The sequence below is a fragment of the Psammomys obesus genome, unplaced genomic scaffold (genome assembly GCF_907164565.1).
Source record: "Psammomys obesus unplaced genomic scaffold, mPsaObe1.curated_primary_1811, whole genome shotgun sequence".
Lineage (NCBI taxonomy): Eukaryota > Metazoa > Chordata > Mammalia > Rodentia > Muridae > Psammomys > Psammomys obesus.
Window position 1 is genome coordinate 4,224,698 of NW_026596443.1, and position 15,217 is coordinate 4,239,914.

Consider the following 15,217-nt stretch of genomic DNA (forward strand, 5'->3'; position numbering starts at 1 on the left):
TTCCTTCCTTCCTTCCTTCCTTCCTTCCTTCCTTCCTTCCTTCCTTCCTTCCTTTCTTCCTTTCTTCCTTCCTTCCTCCTTCTCCTCTCCTCTTCCTTCTTCTTCTTTTCTTCCTTCTCCTCCTCTTTCAATAGGGTTTCTCTGTGTAGCCCTGGCTGTCCTGGAACTCACTCTGTAAACCAGGCTGTCCCTAAACTCAGAGATCTGCTCACCTCTGCCCTCCAAAGTGCTGAGATTAAAGGCATGTGCCACCACCATCCAGCCCTTTTCTGTTTTAAAGTATTTATTCTGGATACTTTTGTCGAACTCTCGGAAAGCATATATAAGGCTTAAGAATTTCTTAAAGTGTTGTGTATAGTTCATTTTGAATTTTCAGGTTCAACACAAACAGGTTTCTTTACTGCAGAGCTTTTCAGGGCCCCGTGTATCCCTGAGGAGGAGAGTGCAGGCTGTGTTCATCAGAGTGTTTGACTGTGGACATTTCGGGAAAAGTGCCTACATTGTCCAGGGATGGGGGAGATGCTGCCGAAAGCCCAGGATTCCATCCACTGAGTGCTTCTTCTGGTTTAGGGAGGTTGAATGGAGGGGAGGTTCAGGAGGTGGTCTCCTTGCTGCTAGGAAGTACCACTGTACACGGAACACCAGCCAGGGGCCTCTCCGAGCCATAGGACAAGCAGCCGAGTTGTGAAGAGCTTGCGTTCCACAAACCCTCTTCCAGAGCCACGATTGCCTGTGGAAAGGGTTATTCTGCCATCCTCTGGCCTCAGATCCCAACTCTGGCCCCAGTGAAGACAGTGAGAAAAGCAAGGCCGCTGGGGATGACATGTGCAGGGAAGGCTACAATGCACTATTTTAGCGCCACCCCCTATCCAGTGAGGTGCCTAGTACTTACTCCGGCGCTCTCTATTTTTATTCAAATCAAATAAAAAGTAATAATTGCACATATTTGTGCAAAGAAAGTTTGTATGAGGTGTATGTTTAACAAACTCAAGGAAAAATAGTAGCGTTGACAGAAGTCCATGAAGCTTTGCTTGCTGACCCTAAGACCTTCAATCTCCAAGAAGAGCCATGAGAGGAATTTTAGAACTTCACAGGATTGGGACCTGAATTGTATTCACCCCCATCTACTTGCATTTCTCTCCATCACCACACTGTGGTGAGGTTGGAAGCCATTTCTACTAGGGAGACCAGGGGCAGATACTCTGGGCCTTTGAAGTTGGGAAGAAGGCCACTGCTCCTGTTTATTTTGTTTTTGTTTTTGCTTAAACTTGGGGAAAAAAGGTTCTCATCATATTCTCAGCGGTGATGTTTGGCTCCAAGAATTCCATGCCCCATCCCTAACAAGACCCTAGTCTTCCCACGGGTGACCCAAGTGACCCCTCTCAGCATAGGTTAAAAACCAGCTCCATAACTTCAATCTGCAGGGGGGCATCCCTCCAGCAGGAGCTCTCACTTAATAAGATCCTTTGTTAAGTCAGTGTGAACCTTTCGGATTCCCTAATTAGGTGCCAAGTCACCAAGAGAACTAACACAGAAGAGCAGGAAGCTGAGCATGATTGGTTAGCACTTACTAGTTCATGAATCCTAACCCAGAGCTTTGGACAAGTGACTTCACTTTCATGCATCTTCTGTTTCCTCACCTGCAAAACTAGATAATATTAGCTACCTCACAAGAATGGTGTGAGAGTATTTAAGAATAGCATTTAGAACAGTGTCTTACACAGCTGAAATTACTACCCTCTCATGGCAAGTCTGCTGACTGGAGTGGGCTTCTTGTTTGATTCACCTTTCTGAATAGTTTTATGAAGAACAAATGCTAATTCGTGGACTATTTATTTTTAAAAACAGTTCTCGGAATATTGAATCAACATGAGAAGTTAAGCTGTGTTCTTAAAACTGCCGTTAACACCACTTAACTTCTGCCCTCTATCAGACCAAATATAGGCAATCAAGTCTAGATCCTGTTTTTAAAGATATAGAACAATACTAGCAAGTACCCTGAATGTGCTCCCAGAACTGTGTGAGGGACTTTATCTTTAGATGAAAAAGCCCAGCCCTGACCACTGAAGCTCATGTCCTGAGTAAATTCACAGAATCTCAGTCTTGACAGCCTAGGCTGGGATCTGGAAAGCTCTCCAGTGTGGGCCAGACCCATATTTAAACTCTCGCATGGGTAGCAAAAGGATTAACAAGGTGAGAGAGGTATTCAGGACCCCACAATTGGAATATTAGCCAAGGTGTGAGTGAGGAATGAACAACAACAACAGAAAAACAACAACAACAACAACATTAGATTACCCTAACAGAGCCAAGGGTTCATTAGAGAAAAAAAAAAATCTTCCAGTGTTCTTCTACAATCAGTGGGAAGCTCCAGGGTTCTGCTAAGAGCAGGGAGATAAAGACTTAGGCCTTGGCCTCTTAAACATCAGCTTCCACTTGTGAGCAAGAGTGAGTCTCTGTGAGGCTTTGGATCATTGTTGATTCCTTGTTCTCTGTCAGCATGGAGGAGAAGGCTAAGGGGACAGACTCAGGGCCTGCCAAAAAGACAAAAGCAGAAGGGCACAGAAGACACCCAGTAATCTGAGATTGCCACCAGCTTCTCAGCAGGGAGAGGATTGGCTCTTTTCTGCCACACAGACAGGTCACACTGCCGAGGCCTGGTGAGGTCTCATCGCTTTCAGCGCAGGTGCTTACTCCCCCATTCAGTAGACTCTGGACGTCATCCTCAAAGGGGACAAGGAGAGCGATGAGCACTACAAGGATGCCTAGGAACATGGTGGACACACACTAGGCAGGGAGCAGGGCCAGAGAGGCAGAATATACACCTTGAACCTGATAAGCACAGCTGGTGAAACCTGGTGGCATTTAAGCTCAACACAGACCAATTGTTTCCAAAATAACAGCTTTCTGAAACCTGGGGAAGCTACGTGTAATTATGCCCCACCCTGACAAACCCAGTTTTTGGCCTAATCCCCTTTCTTGACTGTTCAGCCAGGATCTATGAAGCATCTATTACATGCTAGGGAATGGGCTTGGCTTGGGCAGATACAGAGTGAGTTCCAGGAGCTATGTCTCCAGCCCCTCAGTAGGCTTTTCTCTCGCTGGTTTTAGATGTAGAAGGTTCCAGCAATGAGATGATCTGCATTTTCAAAGGAAATGACGTAGATGGCCACTGTTATCAGCCAGGCCAGGTCCTGGATGCTCCAGGATATGCTTTTACTCTTTTTGCTTCTTTTATCTTAGGAGCTGTGAAGGATGTTTTCCGTCTCTCCAAATACAGAAATCTGACTCAAGGATGTCATCTGACTATTGAAGGGTGAACACAAGATTTGAGCTCAGACCAATAGCTCTCCAAGTCCGCACTCTCTTCCCTCCTGATCGTTTCTAGAGATAGGAGTCCCTCAAAGGCCTTTTCTTACTGACATGTTCGCTCTTGTTTTAGCGAAGTTTTGGGGCCTCTTCTGCTGCTGCTTCCCACACTTCCCCGCAGCTTGGGAATCCCACAAGAACGAGTGAGGAACAAGTATCCACTAGGGGATCCCATCATGGAGGCCCTCAGCTAGAGCCAGGAGCAGTGCCGAAGCTGGGCTGCAGGGAGAGCAGGGAGAGCCAGGGAGGAGGGCGACAGTCCTCAGATTACTCAGCCCATGGCACCACACGCAAGATCGCGGCAGGTATGCGCTGAGCCTCTGCAAGGTGCTGCACTTGTCCAGGGCTATGACTCACATTAGGAAGTCCAAGCCAACCCAAAAGGGCAAAATGAAGCCTCAGCAACTAGCGGCGCCTCAGAGCTGCTAGCGATGTGACGTCCGCGTCGTCAGGACCAGACAGAGCCCGAGCAGGGGCCTCACTCGGGGTCCAGCTCCACAGGGCACAATGAATAGCAACTTCTGCCGAGCCCTGGTGGACCGCGGTGCCCCCAGCGGCATGCAGCTGGGTGTCGTGGCAGCGGGACAGACGCCGCTGGCAGCCACCGAACCCCTGGGCAATGTTCCCTTCTTGCTGTACCCGGGCCACGCAGAGCCGTCTTACTACGACGCCTATGCTGGGGTGTTCCCCTACGTGCCCTTCCCCGGAGCCTTCGGGGTCTACGACTACCCGTTCGAGCCCGCCTTCATCCAGAAGCGCAACGAGCGCGAGCGGCAGCGCGTCAAGTGCGTGAACGAGGGCTACGCGCGCCTCCGCGGCCACCTTCCCGGTGCCCTGGCCGAGAAGCGCCTCAGCAAGGTGGAGACGCTGCGCGCTGCCATCCGCTACATCAAGTACCTGCAGGAGCTGCTGAGCGCCGCCCCCGACGGAGCGTCACCCGCCGCCACACCCCCGCAGCCGGCCCTCGCAGGTCACGGCGACGCGCCGCAGCTCCCGTCCCTGGTGGCCAAGTCCAGTGGGTCCTCCTCTTTTTCCTCCTCGCCTTTCTTGGAATCGGAGGAATCCAGCCTTTGATCTGGCCAGAGGCCTGACTTGTCCCTCTAGGGAACAGCATGGGGTCTTCTGGGTCATCTGTGCGGGCGGGGGCAGGACAGTGATGTTCGAGGTCTGTGATCCCACCTCCACCGACTTGAGCCAGATGTTCGGGCCTAGGGAAGAAAGGGACAGATAGGGATCTCAGAAGGTGGTTAGTGCAGTGAGGAGCGGAGCCCTGGACAATTCCTAGACCGGCCTCGGCGGACAGCAACAGGCTCCCTGGAAGCCGGCAGTACTTTGACTATTATGCGCCATGCTTGAACCTTCCACAAGATGGCCTCAAATACTAGCGAGGAGTTTGCCTCTAGAGAGCAGGAATTCAGAGGGAGGGACTAGGGAAGGGAGGGCAGGCAGCTGCTGGAGCTGACAGACTTGAGAGAGAGAGAGCCTGTAGCTTCCCTCTCCCACCCTTCAGTATAGTTTCCCGGTCTTTTCCCATGCTAAGGACTTCATGCCTCCCACAACCACAAGACTTGTACACTTCTTGTAAGCTTCCATTGACATTGTGTTTACATCAGGGGTTAAATAAAAGGACTATGAAATTTGTCATTTCTGAATTAGTGTCTATGCCCACCCTCCACCGTATTCCTCTTCTTCATTTGATTCCACGGCCCAGGATACTTTCTGCAAGGGTATATGGGTGTTTACTAGCTCATGCAGCCAAGTAACATTTCCAGAGAGCTGAGTGTATACAGAGACTGTATACAGAGACTGTGCAGAGCTTGTACAGTGAGGGCTATGAGGGCCAGGGGGCAGGGGAGAGCCGTGCACACTCAAGGTTGGGTTGCCTGGGAGACTTTCACTCAAGTGGGAGAGGGGCCCCTGCCTGACAGGAGAAGACACGTGGTGGTAAGAGCGAGAGGGGGCCTGGTCGGATCCTGACCGATGCTGAGGCTGGAGTGGATGGAGATACGCCAGGCGAGGCTACCGCCCAGCACATTCTCTGGACAGAGTCATAGAGCTGGGCTGGGGGGGAAACTTTATCTCAGCATGAGGGACCTGCCTGAATTCTGTGCCTCCACACCACAGGCTCCTCTCCCTGAACCCCATTGCCCCAGCTCCGAAGCCTTCCTGTCTCCCACCGCCCCTGCCCCATCTCAGGCCTGGGTGTAATAAGGGACACCGTCTACTCGCTCAAGTCTCACCCCTTTGCACCCAGCCTTTGCCCTCCTTGGGGGCAGATTGGGATGTCATTGGCTGGACTGGAAGGAATGACAGCTGCCTGGCCTCAGGAGCTTGGGCTGGGCAGCAGGGGCTAATTTTACTCGCTGGGAGTAGAGAGAGTAATCCTCCCACCCCCACGCCCTCCCTGTCTGATTGCCTCAGCAGTACAGGCTCAGTCAGGCCCAGTCCCCAACGTGGGGGCATTGGGGACACAGGGAGGAGAGGGCAGTGGGCTGGGGGAGCAAGGGAAAGGAAGGGTGTTGGGGAAGCCATGGAGCCGTCCTCACCTCAGGATGAGGGCCTGAGGAAGAAACAGCCCAAGAAACCTGTTCCTGAGATTCTGCCGAGGCCACCCCGGGCCTTGTTCTGCTTGACTCTCCAGAACCCTCTAAGGAAGGCCTGCATCAGCATTGTGGAGTGGAAGTATCCTTTTCCCCGCCTGAACAAGATGGGGCGGAGAGGGTGTAGGAGGTGGGTGGGTGGTGGTGCCATGGAGTGGTCACAGAGCTCAGATTATCAGCATCTGGGTGGCCAGGCTCTGGGAACGGGGCAACCTATTACCTAAGACCAGCAAAAGAAACTCTCGTGAAGGTAAGCAGGAGGCCTTCACCACAATGGAAAGCAGAGCTTCAGGGAGCCTGAGGAGACCAGCTGTCTCATAGGCCACAGCCAGAGACAGCTCTTGATCATCTTAGGAAGGCTTGTGCTCATGGGGGCTATTTCTAAGTGTGTCTGAGTCTCTGTCATCATGGGGTACCCCTCAAGGTTTTGAACAAGAAGATGAGAGATGTAGCACTCCTGAGGAAATCTTCCACAGCCCAGGGACAACCTCTGCTAGCTCAAGTCGCTGTTACAGATGGAGCTGGAGAAATGGATTTGAGGGAAGCCCTGCCCTTACTGGCTCCAGGATGCTGGGGAGTGGATGTTTTAGCTCCAAAGTAGTGCTCTGGGGACAGGGGCCTCGATCTCTCTCTGGGTTTGCATGATTTCTGGAAGAAGAATGATGAAAATATCTATGTTATTTGGGGGAAGGAGGGGCTGCAGAGAGGAGGGAGGTCTGTGTTGAGTGGGTTCTGAGACAGTCAGGAATATTTGAAATATTTTTGACATGCTCTGAAAGAGTGGGAATCCATCAGCTGTTCCTTGGAAAAAAAGGAGAACGGGGGATGACCGGAAGGGTGAGGAAGATAAGGAGCCATGCAGATACAGTGGGTCTGGGGTCAGGCCTGATCCCCCACATGCCAGGCCCTTCCCTCCTTATCTGTCTCCCCTGAAAGAATTTCTCTTTTCTCCACTCTCTACTCTCCTGAGCTCACTCCTCCCACGGAGCTATTCCATGACACCCCCATCCCCTGTCTCTCTTCAAACACGGAAGTTTCTGGGAAGAGAATGAATGGGGTTTTTATCCATATCTATCCACACAGCATGGCTTCTGCTCCCAACCCTAAACAATCCCCCAGGGACTCTGTCTTGCTTTCCCCTCCCCTCACATTTGCTTTCTAAGTGACCAGGAAGGGTGGGTCCCAGAGCACCCTCTGGGAGACAGCTGCTGCTGGGGAGGAGGTGTATCTGGGAGGGGGTGTGCATGAGTGTGTGCCCATCATTCTGTAATCTGGCTTTCCTCTCCATTTCCCCCTTTCCCAGTCCTATTCAGCCTGATCGTGGTCAGCTCCCAGCCTCCCTGGCCATTCTAGGGTGCAAGCCCCCACAAATCATGTAGCCTGACTATCTCTTAGCATTATACTGATTGTCCAGACTGGCCATTAGCAGTTTCTTGCTCTCAATCCCCACAAATCCCACAGATAACTTGAGGGCTCTCCTTAACCTGGTGCCACCAGACCCTTTGAGACCATCATCTTGCTCACCATTTTTGCCAACTGTGTGGCCCTGGCAGTGTACCTGCCCATGCCTGAAGATGACAACAACACTCTGAACCTTGGCCTGGTAAGAAAGCCCTTCCATCCTTCCTCTTGCAGCCCAGGCTGGGCGTCGTCCTTGGACTCTGTTTTGGTGGAAGATGCTGCTGTCATGGCCGCTGCCCTCACACTGCCAAGGTGCTAAGTGGCCCTGCAGCTTACCAGATTTAACCTCTTCAACCCAATTCCATGATAACCATCAGTCAGCATTCCTTATACTAAGCGTCCAACAGGCGCAGACTCATGGAGCTTTCCCAAGAGCTCCCAGGAGTAGTACCAGTGGGCAGACGTGGAGCTGACCACAGCAGGGTGAACCAGGGATGCTGAGGACCAACCTCCCCTCTGGACAGAATCCAGAACGTTGCTTGCACTGAGCTGGCCTACTATCTCAGATGATACAGGAAGCTGCAGGAAGGGCATTGCAGGCCTACAGTGCTGCTCTCTCCTACCTCTTCCCCAGCAGCACAGCCAATTCTGTACTGAGGAGGTTTCATCATTGAATTATTGAATCTGAAAGTAAGTAAGCAGATAAACAAATGAACCAATATACAAATAGATAAATAAGTAAGTAAGTAAGTAAGTAAGTAAATAAATAAATAAATAAATAAATAAATGGAACAAAAGCCTACCTGAAACCCCTGAGGACTGCAATCTAGGTTTATTATGTGGAGTAGCACCCATATAAGCTTCTAATAGGGCCTCATATCCTGGTCTTACTGACATTGAGACTTGCTTTTATATTTTAAAAATATTTTTTTTAAATCTTTGTATACATCTGTGTCTATGTATGAGTATTTACAGTATCCTCAGAGGCTAGAAGATGACTTTGGATTCCCCCAGAGCTGGAGTTAAAGGCAGTTATGAGCTGCCCAAGATGGGTGCTAGGAACTGAACTCCGGTCTCTTTCGAGAGCAGTACTCACTCTTAACTACTGAGCCATCTCTTCAGGTCCTGGATATTGTCCTTTTGCTGGTTGTATTCACAGGGTGGTAAACAGAATGAGGACTTCCAGAGAAGTCCACTGGGAACCAAAGAACTGACACTCAATGGAGGGATACCTGCTTAGCATCCAGAAGGCCTAGGCTTTTACTCTAGTACCACACACACACACAACAGGACAGGAAAATGGATTTCCATTCTCCAGGGCTTTCCCCTGCACTGAGACCACAGGGCTTGGAGAGAGGAGGCCCATCTGCACGCATCCAGGGCCAGAAAGAAAAAGTGTGTATCTCTGCCTCTTCTCGGGCTGGTTTCCATGGTAATCTATTCCGAATTGGGCAGAAGCTTGCTAAATGTGTGCTTGCTGGGAATGGAAATAACTGAGTTCCTGGAATGGAAAGAGAGCAGGGCTGAATGAGGGCAGGGCCAGTGCAATTTCTGCTGCCAGGGAAGCTGCTGTGTGCAACTAGGACCTTCTATAAAAAAAAGCCCAATTATCCGTGTCTGCAGATTTAGGGACAGTCCTTGTCCACCCCATTCTTCATGGCTTCCTAGTTTGGCTTCGTATGCACTGGATGCTTTTGGTAGAGTGTGCTTGTGATCCACTGGGAAGGTGGGACAAAGTAGTCACTGGGGCTCACTGGCCAGTCATCCCAGCTGAGTCAGTGAACCCTAGTTCCTAGTAAGAAGCTCCATCTTAAGAAACAAGGTAGACAGCGCCTGGGGAATGATATCATAGGTTGTCCTCTGGCCTCCACACACATATACACATATGTACACATGTACTTGCACACACATGAATACCACAAGGTGGCACACACGCATGTGTGTGAAACACACACACACACACACGAAGTTGATATTTTGCAAGAATCTGCCTTCTTTTAAGGACATTAAATCACACCTCAGTGATTATGTGATCTTTCATCTTCTAAACAAAATGGTTTCCGGAATAGTCCTATGCTGTTTCTCTTTAGTCTGTGGCTGGAGCTGCAGAGCTTCAGACAAGTCTAGAGCGCAGAGGCATACCATAGGTAAGCGCCCTAGAAGAGGACAAGCTGGCCAGCATCACCCCATGAAAAGCCATTACTCCATGGGACACTAACCTCCTGGGAAAATCTCTAATCTGACCCTCTGTTGAGAAGTCAGAAGACAATAGGCCACACCCAGGGTCAAAGGCAGCTTCTGCCTGAGACCTCCTCAGCATCCTGAGATCTTCTAAGAAAGAATCCTAAGGCCCCTGTTGCTGCTGATAAAAACGGTGTTGGCTAAATAATGCTGCTATTGTTATTAGCCCTATGATTATCATGGCAGTATTACTTAACCTGCTATCACAATTAATAAGACACAGACACCTGTTAGATTTATAATTGCCTTATTTACCTTGATCTGGGCAGATATTTCTACCTATGCTATCTCAATAACCTCACCATCCACCTCCCAGCTCCCATCCAATGCCATCTGCCTTAACCATTCCTGTCTAGACTACCTTTCATCCATAATCTTATGAATACTTGCTTATGTTTTTCATCTTGGTGTTTTCTCCATCCATGACATCCTTGGAGTCCTTTCTGCTAGCTCACATGGTTCCTTTTCCACACTAACTCATTGTGGCTTTGTCCTTCCTCCTTTCTTCATGTCTGTCTGTCTGTCCATCTGTTTCCTGTGATTCTCCAAAACCTGAGAACCTTGGCCATACCTACCCTGTTCTGCCCTGTCCAGGTTTTAAGCCTTTTAATCAACTAACCAGGAATAATGTCTAGGCAGGTTTACACAACCAGGATAGGACAGTAACCAGACCTTGAGGGCCAGTAATTAGCATCAAAATACAAGCATCAGACCAACCCCCAACAGGCCTCCTCAGCATCCTGAGGCTCCCTGTAGCATCTTTAGCATCTGGAGACCTCCTCAGCACCACTTGTCAGGCACATATTCATCTCTCCAACACCCAGAAGAGGACAATGAGCTGTGGCAGAACAGGAGGAGAACAGATTAAAGATTTATCTCTCCCCTATACTTTATGACTACTTGAGAGTCTACAGAAATCTGGCAACATTCCAATTGTCTACAACAACACTTAGCTTTTAAAAAGGGAGACTCTAGGATAAAATCTGAATTAATTTTCTCATTCATTTTACAAATATACATTCAGTGCCTGGAAATACTCCAGAGATGTCATTGTGAATCAAGAAGACAGTTCCCATCTTCACAGAGCTCAATTAATTAAACCAATTACACAAATAATTACAATTTAACAAGTTATACATGTACTTAAAAATGAAATAAGGCACATGTGAGGTATGAGAAAGAGACTATAAACTGGTCTGGGATCAGAGAGGCTCCCTAAAAGATAGAATATTTAACCCAAGGCCTGAAGGATGTGGGTAGGGCAAGCTTTGTGGTGATGTCTGTTCAGAGCACCGCCCCTTAGAATGGATGCTCTCAGTCATGGCATTGAAGTTTTAATTTCACCTTGGAATTCATGCTTTGTAAGTAGAGTCCACTGGGACAGTGACCCATACTCTGGGAGCTTGGAGTTCCCATACATTCTCAAATTCTGCCACCTTCTGACTCTAAGCACAGGCTCTTACCTCCCTCCCTTGGGTCCTGGGCTCCCTGGGAGTGGGAGTGGAAAGGCCTGATTAGAGTATACATCTTTTGATATCTCAGAGATGGGCATGGTTGGGGATGTCCCAGCCTTGGGCTGGCCAGGGCATAGCCCACACAGTGGGCTGCTCTGCACAGCTGAGAGTCTAAGGTCCATCTAGGGACAAAGCATCTCCTGAAGTGGAGGTCTAGATGCCCTGAGGTGTCTCTGTTCACTGTGGATGGCAGTAGCAGCTTTGTGTGATGGAGAAGTGCCTGGCCCTCCTTCTTTATCTCTAGCTGGGTCACAGGATGGCGACTGTTGGGTGGTGAGGATAGTGGAAGAGGGATTAACAGAATTCTGGTGCTTGCAAATCTCCGACTTCACCCACACAATAGTTAAGTGGCGGTTAATGCCATGGCGATTTCAGAAGAAAGATAAATTGTTTTGTTTTAGCACCTCTCTGAGTATTGATTTCCTACTTTTTGAAAAAAAAAATCCTCCAATTTTCTTATGAGTAGAGTCCCCACTCCTCTTTCTGCTCTCAGCAATACACCGGGTCCTTGGTGAGGAGTGAGAGTCTGACTGTGAGTATACCTTCACAGTGCTATGAGAAGGTTCAGCAAAGAGAGGGTTAGGTTGAAGGAGCTACATGCGCAAAGAGATTAAAATTTTTTCTTTATTTTTTTTATTCCATATGTAGACAGTTGTGAGCAGCCATGTGGGTGCCGGAATTTGAACCCAGGTCCTCTAGAAGAGCAGCCAATGCTCTTACCTGCTGAGCCATCTTTCCAGCCCACCAGGGTAACATTTCAAAAAGCCTTAAATTTAAATTAAAAAGAAAAAAAAAGCTTTTCAGGGCATCACCTGGGGCATGGACTGGGATGAAATGGGAGCTAGGAAAGGCACACAAACCCACCCCTGCAGGAACTGAAACAGGCACTGGAGATGGAGATGAAAGATTTATGAAGTGGGCCAGATGGGACCTGGTGACTAACTGAGAATGTAGGGACAGAGTGCAGGGAAGGCATGAATGGCACTGGGGTTTCAGAGCGGGGGCAGACAAGTAAGCGGTAGTGTCACTAAGCAAGAGAGCTTGAGGAGTAAGGTAAATTCAGACTCAACCATTTGGGATCCGGGTATCTGTGTCTACACCCTGGACAACTGGTTCTGCAGGCCCAAGTATTTAGTGACAATGGTCCTCCTGCTATGGCATGTGCCAGACCAGCTAGGGTGTGGGGTAGGCAAAAATGGTTTCCTCACTTTGCACAAGCCAATTCTGAGAGTTGAAGTCATGGTTATGACTGAGTGCCCTGACACTTGTCAGAGGGGATGGGCTCCCTTGGGCTGTCTCCTCTCCTGCTCTCTTTCCTTACCTCTAGCATTCCATGAGCGTATCAGACCTGTATTTGGGCCTGGGGTACTCTTCTGATTCTGCCCTATTCTATATCATCAGGAAAGCCACAGGTTCTCCCTTAACAGAAGAGGAAACTGAGGTCCAGACAGGGCAAGGAGTTCTGGCAATACACAGTGGTCAAGAGTAGCAAGATGAGGATCTTGAACAGCCTTGTGACCTGGTGGTGGATGGGGGTGTGGGCTCTAAAATCAGCCTTACTGGAGGAGCAGTGCAGCTTGGTGGCCAGGGTCTGGACTAAAATGAATACTCTTGAGTCCTGGCCCCTTCATGGAGATGTGCTCTTGGACATATTGTATGATCGCCACATCCCCTCAGCATCCTTGTTTGTGGTGTAGTAACCTGGTATACTTCTGAGAGGTTTCTGTGTGAAAGAGGGTTGTATCTTGTATCTTGTGCATCAATATTAAGAGCTTCATGTTGAGGGTCCCCCCTGTTCCTCCTAGGGGATGATCCAGCAAGGCAGCCCCAGGTCACTAGATACCCAGGTAGTTCTAGAATCCAAGGCTATAATCTCCAATAGCTGTGCCAAATGATTATGCCAGATAAAAAAAAGAATCCTCTCTTCTGTTGGGAGGATGTACTTCAATGACAATATGTTTGCCCAGCATGTACAAGGTCCTAGGTTTGGTCCCCTTATAATGGGGGGTTGGGTGGAGGAATCCCTCTTCATCCAACCTGCTGTCTGTCCCTGTTCTCTATAGCCCTTCATCTTTCTCAGAGGCCTCAGTGTGTCCAACCAGCCTTCCTAGGTCCCTGTTATCACCATGGGCAACACTGAGTGTTTGCGGAGGGCTCCATTCTATCCAGCATGTCCGACCAGCCTTCCTAGTTCCCTATCATTACCGGTAACACTGAGTGTTTGTGGAGGGCTCCATTCTATCCAGGGTGTCCGATGAGCCTTTCTAGTTCCCTATCATCATCACCGGTAACACTGAGTGTTTGCGGAGGGCTCCATTCTATCCAGCATATCTGAATAGCCTTCCTAGTTCCCTGTCATCATCACAGGCAACACTGAGTGCAGAAGGCTCCATTCTATCCAGTATGGTTCAGTTGCTTCCTCCAGATACAAAGCGGCTAAATCACCACCCAGCCCAACAAGCAGACCTGTGCCTTTGCAAACACTCAGCACTGGAAGAGAGAGGGCACGGGAAGAAGCAAAATCAATCTGAGCTCTGGCCCTTCGCTGTAATCCTGTTTCTCCTGACTATGGTACTGCTGCTCACTGCAGAAAAGATGTTCCAAATACCTGGTCTGGCCTCCAGGACTGTCTTGCCCAGAGATAACCTTACTGTGTCTCGGCAAGGGGTAGGGATGGGGGCTGTGGGCTGGTGCATCCTTGCTCAGCATTCTCCTAGACACAGACACTGAGCTGTCCTAGGAAAGAGAGCAAAACGTTCACCCACAACTGGGAAGCAAGACAAAAGCCCAGAGCCTGCATCCCCAGACTCACTGGTCTTGCCTCAAACCCAGGCTTCGATAGGTGTCTGCTCCTGGCTTGTCTTCAATTGAACTAAAAGGCGATTTTGGGAGGGCCACATCTCTAGTCTTGGCTGACCTTAGGGGACCCGTAAGAACCACCAGCCATGATCAAAGTCCCTAATTAACAATTAGAAGCAGATTACTTTTGCTATGATCTCTTCTTTTGCCCTCAAAGCAACTCTGTGTCAAAGCATGCCTTTCACAAGGTGAGCCCTGAGCCAGAACTCAGACAGAAAAAACACGTGTCGACACATGTTATTATTAACATACAGAAAGAACATATGCCAACATGTTTCTACACCAGGAAGAACTCATCTCTATAGGACCCAATAGTGAGAATGAAACTCAGGAACACCCCTCAAGGCAGTGCTTTTCAAAGGAGGGACAAAAGGAGGATTTCGGCCCACCAAGGGACATTTGCAATGTCTAGAATCAAGAAGTTGGGGGCAGGAATGCATGTACTGGCACAGGACAGACAGAATTCTGACCCCAATGCCAGTTAGGATTGAGGTTGAGAGACCCTGCCTTAGACAGTTAAGTAACTTATAAAATATTCCTTTGTGAGGCTGGCCAGATGGCTCAGAGGGTAAGATGCCTGCTGCCAAGCCTGATGGCCGGAGTAAGAGCCCCAGAACCCACACAATGAAAGGAGAGAGCCAATTCCCACAAGTTGTCTTCTGGCCTCTACAATGGCATACTCACTCTCCTCCAGCAGCTAACTAACTAAGAAATGTTTAAAAAACAAACAAACAAACAACAATAGTGTCAGACATGGTAGTGCATGCCTGTAATCCCAGCACTCAGGGAGGCAGAGGCAGGCAGATCTCTGTGAGTTCGAGGCCAGCCTGGTCTACAAAGCAAGTTCAGGACAGCCAGGGCTACACAGAGAAACACTGTCTGAAAAAAACCAAAAGTTATTAATAAAAGTAATAATATTCTACCTTGATGTTACAAGAATCTTGTAATGTTACCCTGCTTGCTTCTAAGTTCTGAATGGTTTTTCCTAACTACCATAGGGGACATTGTCTGCTGTGTAGGCCATGGTGAGTTACTCTCCAGACTGCCACCCACTAAGTTCCTTCTCAGTTCCAAAGCAGCCAGCCCTAAGCCATCAGAGGACTCTCCATGCCTCTGCCACATTCCTGGGGTTCAGGTTGCCACCCGTCGTCCTCCACAGGCTGGAGGCTAAGCCTCTGGCAGCCAGGGCGTTTGTCTTTTTATAGGGTCCAGAATGTCCTGCTGACACCTGCG

General features: G+C 49.2%; 2 protein-coding genes across 2 annotated transcripts in view; both read left to right on the forward strand.

Moving 5' to 3' along the window:
* The first annotated feature begins 3,876 nt into the window (after nucleotides 1–3,876).
* On the forward strand, nucleotides 3,877–4,443 carry Ascl5 (achaete-scute family bHLH transcription factor 5). Its single transcript, XM_055598046.1, has one exon. The coding sequence runs from the start codon at nucleotides 3,877–3,879 to the stop codon at nucleotides 4,441–4,443; it is 567 nt and encodes a 188-aa protein (XP_055454021.1).
* A 1,456-nt stretch (nucleotides 4,444–5,899) lies between these two features.
* Cacna1s (calcium voltage-gated channel subunit alpha1 S) overlaps nucleotides 5,900–15,217 on the forward strand; it is a 66,047-nt gene continuing 56,729 nt past the window's right edge. Inside the window, exons 1-2 of the mRNA XM_055598074.1 lie at nucleotides 5,900–6,051; nucleotides 7,467–7,572. Of these exons, the coding sequence (XP_055454049.1) occupies nucleotides 5,900–6,051; nucleotides 7,467–7,572 (258 nt within the window). The remainder of the gene's footprint in view (nucleotides 6,052–7,466; nucleotides 7,573–15,217) is intronic.

Coding starts and splice junctions, on each gene's coding strand:
- Ascl5 (XM_055598046.1), top strand. CDS start 3,877: ATGAATAGCAACTTCTGCCGAGCCCTGGTGGACCGCGGTGCCCCCAGC.